The sequence below is a fragment of the Phocoena sinus genome, chromosome 3 (assembly GCF_008692025.1).
Source record: "Phocoena sinus isolate mPhoSin1 chromosome 3, mPhoSin1.pri, whole genome shotgun sequence".
In the NCBI taxonomy this organism is placed as follows: Eukaryota; Metazoa; Chordata; class Mammalia; order Artiodactyla; family Phocoenidae; genus Phocoena; species Phocoena sinus.
In genome coordinates, this window is record NC_045765.1 from 9,974,228 (window position 1) to 9,990,568 (window position 16,341).

At 39.5% G+C, this 16,341-nt stretch overlaps 1 protein-coding gene and 1 non-coding gene across 4 annotated transcripts in view; both read right to left on the bottom strand.

Annotated features, from left to right (window-relative positions):
• Nucleotides 1-1,229: 1,229 nt before the first annotated feature.
• On the bottom strand, nt 1,230-1,302 carry TRNAE-CUC. The gene has a single exon. It is a non-coding gene; the product is annotated as a tRNA-Glu (tRNA).
• A 10,681-nt stretch (nt 1,303-11,983) lies between these two features.
• The window catches only part of LOC116751957 (zinc finger protein 791-like), a 49,634-nt gene continuing 45,276 nt past the window's right edge, over nt 11,984-16,341 (bottom strand). For all 3 annotated transcript variants that reach the window (XM_032628466.1, XM_032628467.1, XM_032628468.1), the window contains one exon: nt 11,984-15,962. In XM_032628466.1, the coding sequence (XP_032484357.1) occupies nt 14,306-15,962 (1,657 nt within the window). In that variant the 3' untranslated portion in view covers nt 11,984-14,305. The remainder of the gene's footprint in view (nt 15,963-16,341) is intronic.

Here is a 16,341-nt window from a genome sequence, read left to right on the forward strand (position 1 = left end):
TTGTGAATAGTGCTGCTATGAACATAGGGGTACATGTATCTTTTTGAATTAGAGTTTTATCTGGTTATATGCCCAGGATTAGGATTGCTTGGTCATATAACAGCTCTATTTTTAGTTTTGGGGTTTTTTTTTTTGGCAGTGCCGCACGGCATGCATGATCCTAGTGACACAACCAGGGATTGAACCCTCGCCCCTCACAGTGGAAGCGCGGAGTCCCAACCACTGGACTACCAGGGAAGTCCCTATTTTTAGTTTTTTGAGGAACCTCCATACTATTTTCCATAGTGGCTGCACCACTTTACATTCCCACCAACAGTGTAGGAGGGTCCCCTTTTCTCTACACCCTCTCCAGCATTTGTTATTTGTAGACTTTTTAATGATGGCCATTCTGACCGGTGTGAGGTGGTACCTCACTGTAGATTTGATTTGCATTTCTCTAATAATTTAGACGCTTACATTATTGATTATAGATCTTTTCTACTGTATGCATTCAGTGGTATAAATTTCCCTCTAGGTACTGAATTTGCTGTATCCCACAAAATTTGATAAGTTGTATTTTCATTTTTATTTAATTCAAAATAATGTTTAAAAAAAAATAATGTTTAATTGTTCTCAAGACTTCTTTGATTCATGTGTTGTTTAGAAGTGTGTTGTTTAATCTCCAAGTGTTTGGGGGTTTTCCACTGTCTTTCTGCGATTGATTTCTAGATTAATGCCAGTGTGGTCTGAGCATATTTTGTATGATTTTTCTTTTTTTTTTTTTCAAATCTATTACGGTGCATTTTATGTCCCAGAATGTGGTCTGTCTTGGTGAATGTTCCATGTGAACTTGAGAAGAATGTGTATTCTGCTGTTGTTGCCTGAAGTATTCCATAGATTACAATTAAGTCCAGTTGTTTCATCGTGCTGTTCAGTTCAACTTTGTCCTTCCTGGTTTTCTGCTTGCTGGAATTTATAATTCATGATAAGGGGGTGTTGAAGTCTACTGCTATAGTAGTGGATTCATTTCTCCTTGCAGGTCTATCAGTTTTTAAAAAAAATAATTGATATATTTATTTTGGCTGCACCAGGTCTTAGTTGTGGCATGTGGGATCTTTGTTGAGGCATGCAGGATCTTTTGGTTGCAGGACACAGGATCTTGTGGTTGTGGCACACAGACTTCTTAGCTGCGGCATTTGGGCTATTAGTTGCGGCATGAGGGCTTTTAATTGTGGCATGTGGGATCTTAGTTCCCCAGCCAGGGATCGAACCTGGGCCCCCTGCATTGAGAGTGCAGAGTCTTACCCAGTGGACCACCAGGGAAGTCCCTCTGCCCGTTTTTGCCTTGTATACTTTGCCCCTCTGTTGTTACACACATACACATGAAGGATTGCTATGTCTTCTTGGAGACGTGGCCCCTATATAATTATGTACTGCCCTTCCTCATTCCTGTGAGTTTTCATTGCTCTGCTGTCTGCTTTGTCTGAAATTAATATAGCTATGCCAGTTTTCTTTTGTTAGGTGTTGGCATGGTATATGTTTCTCCTTTTACTTTTATCTATCTCTGTGTTTATATTCAAAGTGTGCTTCTTGTAGACAACATATAATTAGGTCTTATTTTATTATCTACTATGACAGTTTGTGTCTTTCCATGTGGTGTTTAGACCATTGATGCTTAAAATGATCATTGATACAGTTGGATTAATATCTACCATATTTTTTACTATTTTCTTACTATTTCTTTATTTACTTTGGCTCCGCCAGGCCTTAGTTGCAGCATGAGGGATCTTTAGTTGTGGCATGTGAACTCTTAGTTGCAGCATGCATGTGGGATCTACTTCCCTGATCAGGGATCGAACCCAGGCCCCCTGCATTGGGAGTGTGGAGTCTTAGCCAGTGGACCACCAGGGAAGTCCTCACTTTAAAAATTTTATCCTGCTTGGTATTCTCTGAGCTTCCTGAATCTGTGCCTTTGGTGTCTATCATTAATTACGGGAAGATCTCATTAATTAACTGAGATCTTCAGTTATTTCTCCAGTTCCTTTCTGTCTTCTCCATCAGATATTTCCATTATGTTTATGTTACACCTTTTGTTAATTGTTCCAGAGTCTGTTCTTTTTGATCTTTATTTTCCCTTTGCATGTCATATTAGAAGATTTTATTGGCATTTCTTCAAGCTCACTGATTGTTTCCTCAGACATTTCCAGTCTACTGATGAACCCCTCAAAGGCACTCTTCATTTCTGTTACAGTGTTTTCTATTTATTGCATTCCCTTGTGATTCTTAGGGTTTTCACCTCAGTTTACATTACCCATCTGTTCTTTTTTTTTTTTTTTTTTTTTTTTTTTTTTTTTTGCGGTATGCGGGCCTCTCACTGTTGTGGCCTCTCCCGTTGCGGGGCATAGGCTCCGGACGCGCAGGCCCAGCGGCCATGGCTCACGGGCCCAGCCGCTCCGCGGCATGTGGGATCTTCCCGGTCCGGGGCACGAACCCGCGTCCCCTGCATCGGCAGGCGGACTCTCAACCACTGCGCCACCAGGGAAGCCCCTTTTTTTTTTTTAAACGTCTTTATTGGAGTATAATTGCTTTACAATGGTGTGTTAATTTATGCTTTATAACAAAGTGAATCAGTTATACATATACATATGTTTCCATATCTCTTCCCTCTTGCGTCTCCTTCCCTCCCACCCTCCCTATCCCACCCCTCTTAGGTGGTCACAAACCACCGAGCTGATCTCCCTGTGCTATGCAGCTGCTTCCCACTAGCTATCTATTTTACGTTTGGTAGTGTATATATGTCCATGCCACTTCTCACTTTGTCACAGCTTACCCTTCCCCCTCCCCATATCCTCAAGTCCATTCTCTAGTAGGTCTGTGTCTTTATTGCTGTCTTACCCCTAGGTTCTTCATGACCTTTTTTTCCCCCTTAGATTCCACATATCTGTGTTAGCATATGGTATTTGTTTTTCTCTTTCTGACTTACTTCACTCTGTATGAAAGAATCTAGGTCCATCCACCTCACTACAAATAACTCAATTTCATTTCCTTTTATGGCTGAGTAATATTCCATTGTATATATGTGCCACATCTTCTTTATCCATTCATCTGTTGCTGGACACTTAGGTTGCTTCTATGTCCTGGCTATTGTAAATAGAGCTGCAGTGAACATTTTGGTACATGACTCTTTTTGAATTACGGTTTTCTCAGGGTATATGTCCAGCAGTGGAATTGCTGGGTTTTATGGTAGTTCTATTTTTAGTTTTTTAAGGAACCTCCATACTGTTCTCCATAGTGGCTGTATCAATTTACATTCCCACCAGCAGTGCAAGAGTGTTCCCTTTTCTCCACACCCTCTCCAGCATTTATTGTTTGTAGATATTTTGATGATGGCCATTCTGACCGGTGTGAGATGATATCTCATTGTAGTTTTGATTTGCATTTCTCTAATGATTAATGATGTTGAGCATTCTTTGATGTGTTTGTTGGCAATCTGTATATCTTCTTTGGAGAAACGTCTGTTTAGGTCTTCTGCCCATTTTTGGATTTTTGCTTTTGGGTTGTTTGCTTTTTGTTATTGAGCTGCATGAACTGCTTGTAAATTTTGGAGATTAATCCTTTGTCAGTTGCTTCATTTGCAAATATTTTCGCCCATTCTGAGGGTTGTCTTTTGGTCTTGTTTATGGTTTGCTTTGCTGTGCAAAAGCTTTAAAGTTTCATTAGGTCCCATTTGTTTATTTTTGTTTTTATTTCCATTTCTCTAGGAGGCGGGTCAAAAAGGATCTTGCTGTGATTAATGTCATAGAATGTTCTGCCTATGTTTTCCACTAAGAGTTTGATAGTGTCTGGCCTTACATTTAGGTCTTTAATCCATTTTGAGTTTATTTTTGTGTATGGTGTTAGGGAGTGTTCTAATTTCATTCTTTTACACGTACCTGTCCAGTTTTCCCAGCACCACTTACTGAAGAGGCTGTCTTTTCTCCACTGTATATTTTTGCCTCCTTTATCAAAGATAAGGTGACCATATGTGCGTGGGTTTATCTCTGGGTTTCTATCCTATTCCATTGATCTATATTTCTGTTTTTGTGCCAGTACCATACTGTCTTGATTACTGTAGCTTTGTAGTATGGACTGAACTCAGGGAGCCTGATTCCTCCAGCTCCATTTTTCGTTCTCAAGATTGCTTTGTCTATTCGGGGTCTTTTGTGTTTCCATACAAATTGTGAAATTATTTGCTCTAGCGCTGTGAAAAATGCCAGTGGTAGTTTGATAGGGTTTGCATTGAATATGTAGATTGCTTTGGGTAGTAGAGTCATTTTCACAATGTTGATTCTTCCAATCCAAGAACATGGTATATCTTTCCATCTATTTGTATCATCTTTAATTTCTTTCATCAGTGTCTTTTAATTTTCTGCATACAGGTCTTTTGTCTCCTTAGGTAGGTTTATTCCTAGATATTTTATTCTTTTTGTTGCAGTGGTAAATGGGAGTGTTTTCTTAATTTCACTTTCAGATTTTTCATCATTAGTGTATAGGAATGCCAGAGATTTCTGTGCATTAATTTTGTATCCTGCTACTCTACCAAATTCATTGATTAACTCTAGTAGTTTTCTGGTAGCATCTTTAGGATTCTCTATGTATAGTATCACGTCATCCGCAAACAGTGACAGCTTTACTTCTTCTTTTCCGATTTGTATTCCTTTTATTTCTTTTTCTTCTCTGATTGCTGTGGCTAAAACTTCCAAAACTATGTTGAATAATAGTGGTGAGAGTGGGCAACCTTGTCTTGTTCCTGATCTTAGTGGATATGGTTTCAGTTTTTCACCATTGAGGATTATGTTGGCTGTGTGTTTGTCATATATGGCCTTTATTATATTGAGGAAAGTTCCCTCTGTGCCTACTTTCTGCAGGGTTTTTATCATAAATGGGTTTTGACTTTTGTCGAAAGCTTTCTCTGCATCTATTGAGATGATCATATGGTTTTTCAATTTGTTAATATGGTGTATCACGTTGATTGATATGCATATATTGAAGAATCCTTGCATTCCTGGAATAAACCCCACTTGATCATGTTGTATGATCCTTTTAATGTGCTGTTGGATTCTGTTTGCTAGTATTTTGTTGAGGATTTTTGCATCTGTGTTCATCAGTGATATTGGCCTGCAGTTTTCTTTGTGACATCTTTGTCTGGTTTTGGTATCAGGGTGATGGTGGCCTTGTAGAATGAGTTTGGAAGTGTTCCTCCCTCTGCTATATTTTGGAAGAGTTTGAGAAGGATAGGTGTTAGCTCTTCTCTAAATGTTTGATAGAATTTGCCTGTGAAGCCATCTGGTCCTGGGCTTTTGTTTGTTGGAAGATTTTTAATCACAGGTTCAATTTCAGTCGTTGTGATTGGTCTGTTCGTATTTTCTATTTCTTCCTGGTTCAGTCTCGGCAGGTTGTGCATTTCTAAGAATTTGTCCATTTCTTGCAGGTTGTCCATTTTACTGGCGTAGAGTTGCTTGTAGTAATCTCTCATGATCCTTTGTATTTCTGCAGTGTCAGTTGTTACTTCTCCTTTTTCATTTCTAATTCTATTGATTTGAGTCTTCTCCCTTTTTTTCTTGATGAGTCTGGCTAATGGTTTATCAATTTTGTTTATCCTTTCAAAGAGCCAGCTTTTAGTTTTATTGATCTTTGCTATCGTTTCCTTCATTTCTTTTTCATTTATTTCTGATCTGATTTTTATGATTTCTTTCCTTCTGCTAACTTTGGGGTTTTTTTGTTCTTCTTTCTCTAATTGCTTTAGGTGCAAGGTTAGGCTGTTTATTCGAGATGTTTCCTGTTTCTTAAGGTAGGATTGTATTGCTATGTATTGCTATAAACTTCCCTCTTAGAACTGCTGTTGCTGCATCCCATAGGTTTTCGGCCGTCGTGTCTCCATTGTCATTTGTTTCTAGGTATTTTTTGATTTCCTCTTTGATTTCTTCAGTGATCACTTGGTTATTAGGTAGTGTATTGTTCAGCTTCCATGTGTTTGTATTTTTTTTACAGATCTTTTCCTGTAATTTATATCTACTCTCATAGTGTTGTGGTTGGAAAAGATACTTTATACGATTTCAGTTTTCTTAAATTTACCAAGGCTTGACTTGTGACCCAAGATATGATCTATCCTGGAGAATGTTCCATGAGCACTTGAGAAAAATGTGTATTCTGTTGTTTTTGGATGGCATGTCCTATAAACATCAATTAAGTCCATCTTGTTTAATGTATCATTTAAAGCCTGTGTTTCCTTATTTATTTTCATTTTGGATGATCTGTCCATTGGTGAAAGTGGGGTGTTAAAGTCCCCTAATATGAATGTGTTACTGTCAATTTCCCCTTTTGTGGCTGTATTTGCTTTATGTATTGAGGTGCTCCTATGTTGGGTGCATAAATGTTTACAATTGTTATATCTTCTTCTTGGATCAATCCCTTGATCATTATGTAGTGTCCTTCTTTGTCTCTTCTAATAGTCTTTATTTTAAAGTCTATTTTGTCTGATACGAGAATTGCTACTCCAGCTTTCTTTTGATTTCCATTTGCATGGAATATCTTTTTCCATCCCCTCACTTTCAGTGTGTATGTGTCTGTAGGTCTGAAGAGGGTCTCTTGTAGACAGCATATACATGGGTCTTGTTTTTGTATCCATTCAGCCAGTCTGTGAGTTTTGGTGGGAGCATTTAATCCATTTACATTTTTTACAAGGTAATTATTGATATGTATGTTCCTATTCCCATTTTTCTTAATTGTTTTGGGTTTTTTATTGTAGGTCTTTTCCTTCTCTTGTGTTTCTTGCCTAGAGAAGTTCCTTTAGCAGTTGTTGTAAAGCTGGTTTGGTGGTGCTGAACTCTTTCAGCTTTTGCTTGTCTGTAAAGGTTTTAATTTCTCCATCAGGTCTGAGTGAGATCCTTGCTGGGTAGAGTAATCTTGGTTGTAGGTTTTTCTCCTTCATCACCTTAAATATGTCCTGCCAGTCCCTTCTGGCTTGCAGAGTTTCTGCTGGAAGATCAGCTGTTATCCTTATGGGGATTCCCTTGTGTGTTATTTGTTGTTTTTCCCTTGCTGCTTTTAATATATTTTCTTTGTATTTAATTTTTGATAGTTCGGTTAATATGTGTCTTGGCGTGTTTCTCCTTGGATTTATCCTGTATGGGACTCTCTGTGCTTCCTGGACTTGATGAACTATTTCCTTTCCCATATTAGGGAAGTTTTCAACTCTAATCTCTTCAAATATTTTCTCAGTCCCTTTCTTTTTCTCTTCTTCTTCTGGGACCCCTACAATTCGAATGTTGGTGCGTTTAATGTTGTCCCAGAGGTCTCTGAGACTGTCCTCAGTTTCTTTCATTCTTTTTTCTTTATTCTGCTCTGCAGTAATTTCCACTATTTTATCTTCCAGGTCACTTATCCGTTCTTCTGCCTCAGTTATTCTGCTATTGATCCCTTCTGGAGTTTTTTTTTTTGTGTGTGTGTGTTACGCGGGCCTCTCACTGTTGTGGCCTCTCCCGCTGCAGATCACAGGCTCTGGAGGTGCAGGCCCAGCGGCCATGGCCCATGGACCCAGCTGCTCTGGGGCATGTGGGATCTTCCCGGACTGGGGCATGAACCCGTGTACCCTGCATTGGCAGGAGGATTCCCAACCACTGCGCCACCAGGGAAGCCCCCTTCTAGAGTATTTTTAATTTCATTTATTGTGTTGTTCATCATTGCTTGTTTCCTCTTTAGTTCTTGTAGGTCTTTGTTAAATGTTTCTTGCATTTTGTCTATTCTATTTCCAAGATTTTGGATCATCTTTACTATCATTATTCTGAATTCTTTTTCAGGTAGACTGCGAATTTCCTCTTCATTTGTTAGGTCTGGTGGGTTTTTTATCTTGCTCCTTTATCTGCTTTCTGTTTTTCTGTCGTCTTATTTTGCTTATCTTACTGTGTTTGTGGTCTTCTTTTTGCAGGCTGCAGGTTCTTAGTTCCTGTTGTTTTTGGTGTCTGCCGCTAGTGGCTAAGGTTGGTTCAGTGGGTTGTGTAGGCTTTCTGGTGGAGGGGAGTAGTGCCTTTTTTCTGGTGGATGAGGCTGGATCTTGTGTTTCTGGTGGGCAGGTCCACATCTGGTGGTGTGTTTTGGGGTGTCTGTGGCCTTATTACGATTTTAGGCAGCCTCTCTGCTAATGGGTTGGGTTGTTTTCCTGTCTTGCTAGTTGTTTGGCATAGGGTGTCCAGCACTGTAACTTGCTGGTCGTTGAGTGAAGCTGGGTTTGGTGTTGAGATGGAGATCTCTGGGAGATTTTTGCCGTTTGAAATTATGTGGAGCTGGGAGGTCTCTTGTGGACCAGTGTCCTGAAGTTGGCTCTCCCACATCAGAGGCACAGCAGTGACTCCTGGCTGCAGCACCAAGAGCCTTTCATCCACACGGCAAAGCACCTGAAGGATACCAAGAAATAGGTGAAACTCAGAGGGTCCCTGCTTGTACAAAGCACTGGTTTGGGGTAGACTCCAGGTGTCCTCTGGTGGGTGTCTCTCATATCCTGTAGACTGCAAAGTAGGGAGTCAACCACGGAGGGAGCATCCAGAAAAGCAAGGCTCTGTGGTATAAGAAAAAAACGCCCTGGACGAGCGCCCCTCCTCAGACACTGGGGCGCAGACCGGGAGCGCTTGTCTCCGGCAGACATAACCACATGCAGGCACTGTGGTGCTTTCTCCGTTGGTCCAGGAGAAAAAAAAATCTCTTGACCTCAGGGAAGAATGGCCACTGAGCATGGCGGTGGGTTGCGCCCCATGACATGATTTCTGTCACTGCTTGTTCTGCCCTGTCAGCTCACAGCCACCTGGTGTTGCTGCAGAGAAATTTTCGAGTGGGACAGACCTGGATTTCTATAGATGCTTCCCACTCAGCAGACATAGTAGGTTTCAGGTGGGACTTAGAACTAGAAATACCCTCAAGATGGCCCTGGAAGACATGATACCGATGCCCAGGAAACAGTATGTCCCCAGGCAGAGCCCACTTGGGGAGAACTGTGGGGTAAACCTTTGTTTTAGACCCCTGCCTTCCCAGAGATCTGCCTGAAGAATCTTACTTAAAGTCAAAGGCAGATCCTGGGAGCCCTCTCACTTCTCTCCAGTTGTGTGTATAGGCAGTGGGCAGGTGCAGCCCTAGAGGGCATTTCCTAATTAAGATGGGATTGCAAGAAAGGCTTGTTGGGCACTAAGTCCTTCCTCTCCAGGTCTTCAATTCTTCATACTATTGTTAAGCATATTTATGAGTTTTCACAAATTTATACTAATACTACCTCCAAAAGATGGAGAATACTCTATTACCCCCAAAGAACACCCCTCTGGTGCCCATTTGTACTAACTCTGTCCACCTTTAATCCCTGATCTATTTTAGGTCCCTATAGGTTTGCCTCTGCCTTTTCCAGAATGCAGTATCAGTAGAACACCATGTCGTCACGTGAGCCCTGTTTGTAAACTTTGATTCCATTTGTAAAAGTGCACAATTGTGCACTGTTCTCCTGGGCATAAAAATTTTGACAGTGCCTAGTATGGCTGGTGGCACACATTAGGCCTTTAAGCTGAGATTCCATTATTATGAGCTCTGAGTTTGCTAAGACCCTGTTCTCCCTGTGTCTGACTTTCATTTGTAACACAGGAGGCCAAAAAAGACTGTGCTTCCACTTCAGGCAGCACAGGTTGGATGTGTGGTCGGGGAACCAAGATCCCACATGCTGCAAGGTGTGGCCAAAAAAAAAAAAGATGGGAGGAATACTTGGGGAAGGGGCGGAGCAACTGAGAAAAATAATTATGAAATCACATCTATACCATGCATAGAAGACATAAGTTAGTACTGAAAACATGGAGGAAGTTTAGACTTCTTTTGCTCTTTAATGAAACACAAAGCTGGTAATCCCTCCCCCTCTCTTTTTTTAAAAAATAAATTTATTTTTTAAATTTTTACTTATTTTTGGTTGCATTGGGTCTTTGTTGCTGCATGCGGGCTTTTTCTCTAGTTGCAGTGAGCAGGAGCTACTCTTCGTTGCAGTGAGCGGGGCTTCTCATTGCGGTGGCTTCTCTTGTTGCGGAGCATGGGCTCTAGAGCGCAGGCTCAGTAGTTGTGGCACACGGGCTTAGTTGCTCTGCGGCATGTGGGATCTTCCCTGAGCAGGGCTTGAACCCGTGTCCCCTGAGTTGGCAGGTGGATTCTTAACCACTGCACCACCAGGGAAGCCCCCCCTCCCTTTTCATAACATGTGCTGGAGGTCTAAAACTATAGGAATAACACCTATGAACAGCAAAATGGGCTTTGTAACTCTGTGGACCATTGAAACAAAAAGCTTCCAGTTCTCTTCTTATAAAAGGCATTAAAAACTTTCCATTTTGAGGATGTCAGACGTACCTCCTTTCCCACTAACTTGGGATATTACTGAAGAGGATAGCCCTCTGTCTGCAGCTCACTTCACTTATTCCTTGGATGACTGCCCCCTAAACATCCGTAGCTCTTTTTAGTGTTTCATGTTGGACTTGCACAGATATCACTCACAGGAAAACCCATGACTGGCTACAAGTGTGCAGATGACCAGAACCCTTCCTCAAACTTGGAGGACCAGAAAGGCTTCATGGAGTCACTCCTTCTGTGTAGCAACAAAATTATAATGGAAATATAAAAGGCAATTTATTTTTTTTACAATTTTTGGCCGTGCCCAATGTCATGTGGGATCTTAGTTCCCTGACCAGGGATTGAACCTGCATCCCCTGCATTGGAAGCTCAGAGTCTTAACCAGTGGACTGCCAGGGAAGTCCCTAAAAGGCAATTTAAATCTTTTCAAATGATGTTAAATACAAACATAAACACCAAAACTACTCATGGCCCAAAGTAATGGGAATGGGGAGTCTCAAGTCTTGGATAATCCATGTCCAAACTCATGATTACTATTACATGCAATAAAACTTTCAACTGTGGCAAAGATGAAGATGAACCATGTCTACATCTTTATGGGAAACCATTATGGTTGATCCCAGGAATGCAGGGATGTCTGTATTGCTCCCCAGTATTGCTCCCCACTTCTTATATCTGCACCCAAGCAGTTCCTCAAATAGTGTTTAAGACGCAAGATTGTGTAAATAAAAAGTGATCAGTGATGACATCCTCACTCATGAGGCCCTGACCTGCCACAGACACACAATTCCAGTCTCCCTATTACCTCATAGCATTGTTTACTTTCTTCAAAGCTCTTATTTCCATCTTATAAACCCAGATTGTGCTATTTGTTAATCACCTCTTCCCACAAAAATGTAAGAGCCAGGACTTGAAGAACTTGTTTCACACCTATATATCCAGAGTGTGTAGTGCCCTATTTATGCTAAATTGTGTATGATTTGAGTCTACAGTGCCTAGTAGAAGAGGGATGCTGAAAAATTAGCATCAAGAGTAGCTTCTGAGCAAGAAAGCCTTGCTTGGAATAGTAACCCTGTCTTTGTCCCTTGCCAGGTTTGTGTTCTTGACAATTTACCTAAACTCAAAGCCTCAGTTGATTGGAAAAGGAGGTACTACCTAACACAAGTCCAAATCCTGTAAGACCTTTTGGACAGTCTCTTACTGATATGACCCATTATCATTTATGGTTTGTGTTCATCCTTATTATGATTCGTTATGCCCCTCTATTTGTTGTTGTTGTTGTTTTTACATTGCTTTTTCTGATCCATTTTTCAAAAAAATTTTTTATTGTAGTTATGTACAATGTTGTGTTAGTTTTAGGTGTACAGCAAAGTGAGTTAGTTATACATACATTTACTCTTTAGATTCTTTTCCCATATAGGCCATTACAGAGTATTGAGTAGAGTTCCCTGTGCTATACAGTAGGTTCTCATTAGTTATCTATTTTATATACAGTAGTGTGTATATGTCAACCCCAGTCACCCAATTTATCCCTCCCCCACGCCCCTCTATTTGAATACAAGCGTGAACCTGGCAGTTTTGGGCAAGAAGGCAGTAACAAAACCATGATTTAAGTTTTTAATTAAGAACAAATGAGAAATCCGTTTCATGACAAAAATTCTAACTATGAAAAAAAAATTTGCCTGAGGAAGAATATACATGGTAATACTGAATCAAAATGTATGATGATTACCTTGAAAAAAAACCACAAAGTTGATCTAAAAATCCACAATTGCAATGGAATGTTTCAATACATCCTATTAGGAAATGGAAAAGATAATATTTGTTAGTATACAAGTTTTTTTGAAAGAGAAGCATTTGACAAAAAACCATTGTTTTCAATCACATACAATCAGTCATAACTGAAAATGTACTGAGGAATTATGTTCAATTGTGAGTGATTGGAAATATCCATAATCTATCCGATAAGAGGAAGGTGCTAATTCTCACATGGAAGGATTGGGCCACAGAAGTCACTGCACAGTGCAGTAGAGGAACTCACTACAGGACCACGTGCTTTCTTCTGACTGCACCACTGTAGCTGCTATAGTGGAATCAGGAACACAGAGTCCCTAGCAATATCAACAGAACAATGTGTTTACTACACAAATTAGACCTCATACAAATACAATATAGAGAAGAGGTGAGTCAGTGCTTCACAAAACGTTCTCAATCACAGCAGTCTAAATTTGTTGCCTGGTGGACACATGAGGACTTGCAGGAAAATCCAAACTGTGAGGGATCTTTGCTGTGGAACTTGTGGAGGCATCTGTGGAAACCAACAGGTCTGAGAAAATGGAAGTCATGTAGCTGGTGGTAATGAGGCTACTTTGGACTGGCAGGGCAAAGAATCAGGAAAATGGGCTAGAACCAGGTATATGTGAAACTCCTGTGTGGCTCAAGAACTAAGGCCTTCTTCACTTTGCCTTCCAAGTGTCATGCAAGGGAGGCTGGTGGTGAATTCTAACATGGAACCATGAAAAGAACAGGTTCTAGAAAATGTAGGTCACAACATATTACCCATGTTAACATAACACATTTCAGGAGAGCATCTCCAATTCTACATTTTCGTGTCCTGTAACAGGTCTCTTTTCTTTTTGCAAATATAAAGACTTATTGGTCCATTAACATACAAGGTTATTACAAAAATGAATCAGAGCTTAAATGTTAATAACATTTTAAATATAAACATCACATTTCTAGCTACTTTTTAATCTCACTGACTTGCAATGTGAGAGCAGTAACCACATCAGTTATGTTCACTGTTGTATTTACGGCACAGGCACATAGTAGGTGCTCAATATGAATGAAGGGATGGTAATACCACTAGTTGACTTCAGTGATATAATTATTCTAATTGCATTATGGGTAAAGAGACACTAACTGGTGATATCAGAATAATGTAGGAGAATTTTTAATGCATTGGTGGGGGAAAAAAATGTTGCTTCAGTGCAAAGGTATTGTAGCTATGAATTTAAAATAATTGCACTTGCAAACAATGTAAGGTTGCTTTGTTTAAGTATGCAGTTGATGTCAACATGGGTGTCTTAAAGTCTCTTACCCAAATCACAGTCAGATGGAATGACAAAGAGTAAAGAGAAAATGACAGAGTAAAGAGAAAAGATGTAAATACTAAGTCAAATGAGATTATACTCTGTGTTAAACTTCACATAATTACAAATTTATGCCAACTATTTATTAGCAAGGAAATGGAAGAAGGCTCTTCTGACAAAAGAAAAGCTTTCCTAATAAAAGAGGCATATTTACAATGGGTAAAAAATATCCAGTACCTGCCACATGAAGCCAATAGGAAAATCCCAACAACTACCACCAGAGTGTCATTAGTCCATGCCCCCTTTACTTACAGAACTTAAAAATTATATATTTTTGGCGCATTATATAATATTGGCACATTACAATTATATTCCAGTTCACTCATGGATCCCACAGATTTCAAAATGGAAAGACAAAAATTCTATAAGCTAATTTAAGGAAAAATACTACCTACTAAGCTTATATACTATTGCTTAAAGAGTACTTACAGAATTGTTTCAACTCAGTGTTGTGTTCATTTGCAAAATTAACAAGTAGAATCCATAATTAGAGATTGAGTTTCAGAATAAGCCACTGATAAAGATATATTTTTTAACTTTTAAAACATTTATTTCATGTTACGAATTTTTTGGAGCATTATGTGACTTAATCTACATCAGGCTTTCCCATATTATTTACATGTTATAGCATTTCTCTCCAGTAGAGTTTTCATATGACTTTGAATGTATTGGGTTGGCCAGAAAGTTCATTCTTCTGTAAGATGTTATGGAAAATCCCGAATGAACTCTTTGGCCAGCCCAGTATTTGTTAAGATAGGAAACTCTTGTATTTATCACTTATATCCAGTGTGCATTCTCATGACATGTTTATGTAAGGATGTGGGCCAATTGAAGGCTTTCCCACAATGCTTACATTCAAGTAGTTTCTCTCCAGTGTGAATTCTTTCATGGCTTCTGTATGAACTGGGTCGACTAAAGGCTTTCCCACAGTCTTTACACTTATACGGTTTCTCACCAGTGTGCATTCTCATGTGACCTCGAAAGGTTGTGCGGTAAATGAAGGCTTTCCCACATTCCTTGCATTCATAGGGTTTCTCTCCAGTATGAGTTCTTTCATGTACTTGAACATAACTGGAACAACTGAAGGCTTTACCACATATTTTACATTCATAGGGTTTCTCTCCTGTGTGAGTTCTTTCATGTATTCGAAATGAACTGGGACAATTAAATGCTTTCCCACATTCCTTACATTTATAAGGTCCATCTCCAGTGTGCGTCATCATGTGTCTTCGAAAGCTTGTGAGAGAAACAAATGCTTTCCCACATTTCTCACATTTATAGGGTTTCTCTCCAGTGTGAGTTCTTTCATGTATTTGCAAACCTAAAGGAGAACTGAAGGTTTTCCCACATTGCTTACATTCGTAGGGTTTCTCTGCAGTGTGAGTCCGTTCATGTCTTCGAAATGAAGTGGGACAACTGAGGGCTTTACCACACTGCTTACATATATAGGGTTTTTCACCAGTGTGAGTTCTCACATGGACTTGAAAAGTGGTGAGCCAATGGAAAGCTTTTCCACATTCCTTACATTGATAAGGTTTCTCTCCAGTGTGAGTTCTTTCATGTGTTCGAAAGGAACTGGAACAACTGAAGGCTCTACCACACTGTTTACATTCATAGGGTTTTTCTCCAGTGTGAGATCTTTCATGTATTCTATATGAACTGGGACAATTGAATGCTTTTCCACATTCTTTACATTTATAAGGTCCAACTCCAGTATGTGTTATCATGTGTCTTTGAAAGCTTCCAAGAGAAATGAAGGCTTTCCCACATTCCTTACAGTCATAAGGTTTCTCTCCTGTATGAGTTCTCTCATGTTTTCGAAGAGAACTGGGACAACTGAAGGCTTTACTACACTTTTTACATTCATAGGGTTTTTCTCCAGTATGAGTCCTTTCATGACTTCGAAAGGAACTTGGACAACTGAGGGCTTTACCACATTGCTTACATTCATAGGGTTTCTCCCCTGTGTGAGTTCTTTCATGCGTTTGAAAGGTTTGATGATATCGAAAGGCTTTCCCACATTGTTTACATTGATAGGGTTTTTCTCCAGTGTGAGTCCGTTCATGTTTTCGAACAGATTGGCGATATCTAAATGATTTCCCACATTCCTTACATTTATAGGATTTCTCTATACTATGATTACTTTCATGTTTCTGAAAAGGCTGGAGATAACTGAAGGCTTTTCCACATACCTTACATTTATAAGGCTTCTTTCCACATTCCTGATACCTGGATGGTTTGGGTGCAGTGTGAGATCTAACGTGCCTATTAAAGGATGAACGACTCATGAGGACTTTTCCACACACGCTGCACTCCCATGGTTTTACTGCAGTAGAATTCTTGTTCAGATTAAGATTTGGAATAAGGCTGATATTTTCGCCACACTGACTACCTTCTTCACTTTCACAGCATCTCCGTAATGTATGGCTTCTGTTAAAAAAAATTAGAAGCACACTGTTAATGATTTCTTTGTTAATGATTTTACAGTAAATATTAGTATTACATTTTTATCATTTATCAGGAAAGTGTTAGGTTTTTCTGCACCATGTAAATTGTTTGAAAGTGAATATACTGAATGATCTACAAGAAAGCTCAACCACTGCTATTTTCATAGTGATATTCATATATGCAGTCTCTGAATATGTTTTAAAGTAAACTATTTGGGAAACAACATCCATGACACACTTAAGAAAACATTTTTTTGGTAAAAATTTTCTGAGAATAAATAAATTTGAAGCTGGGCCCTTTTGTGTCTACTTGTTTCTAAATTTCATGACATAAGAAGATTCTGTGGGACACTGCTTTAAAC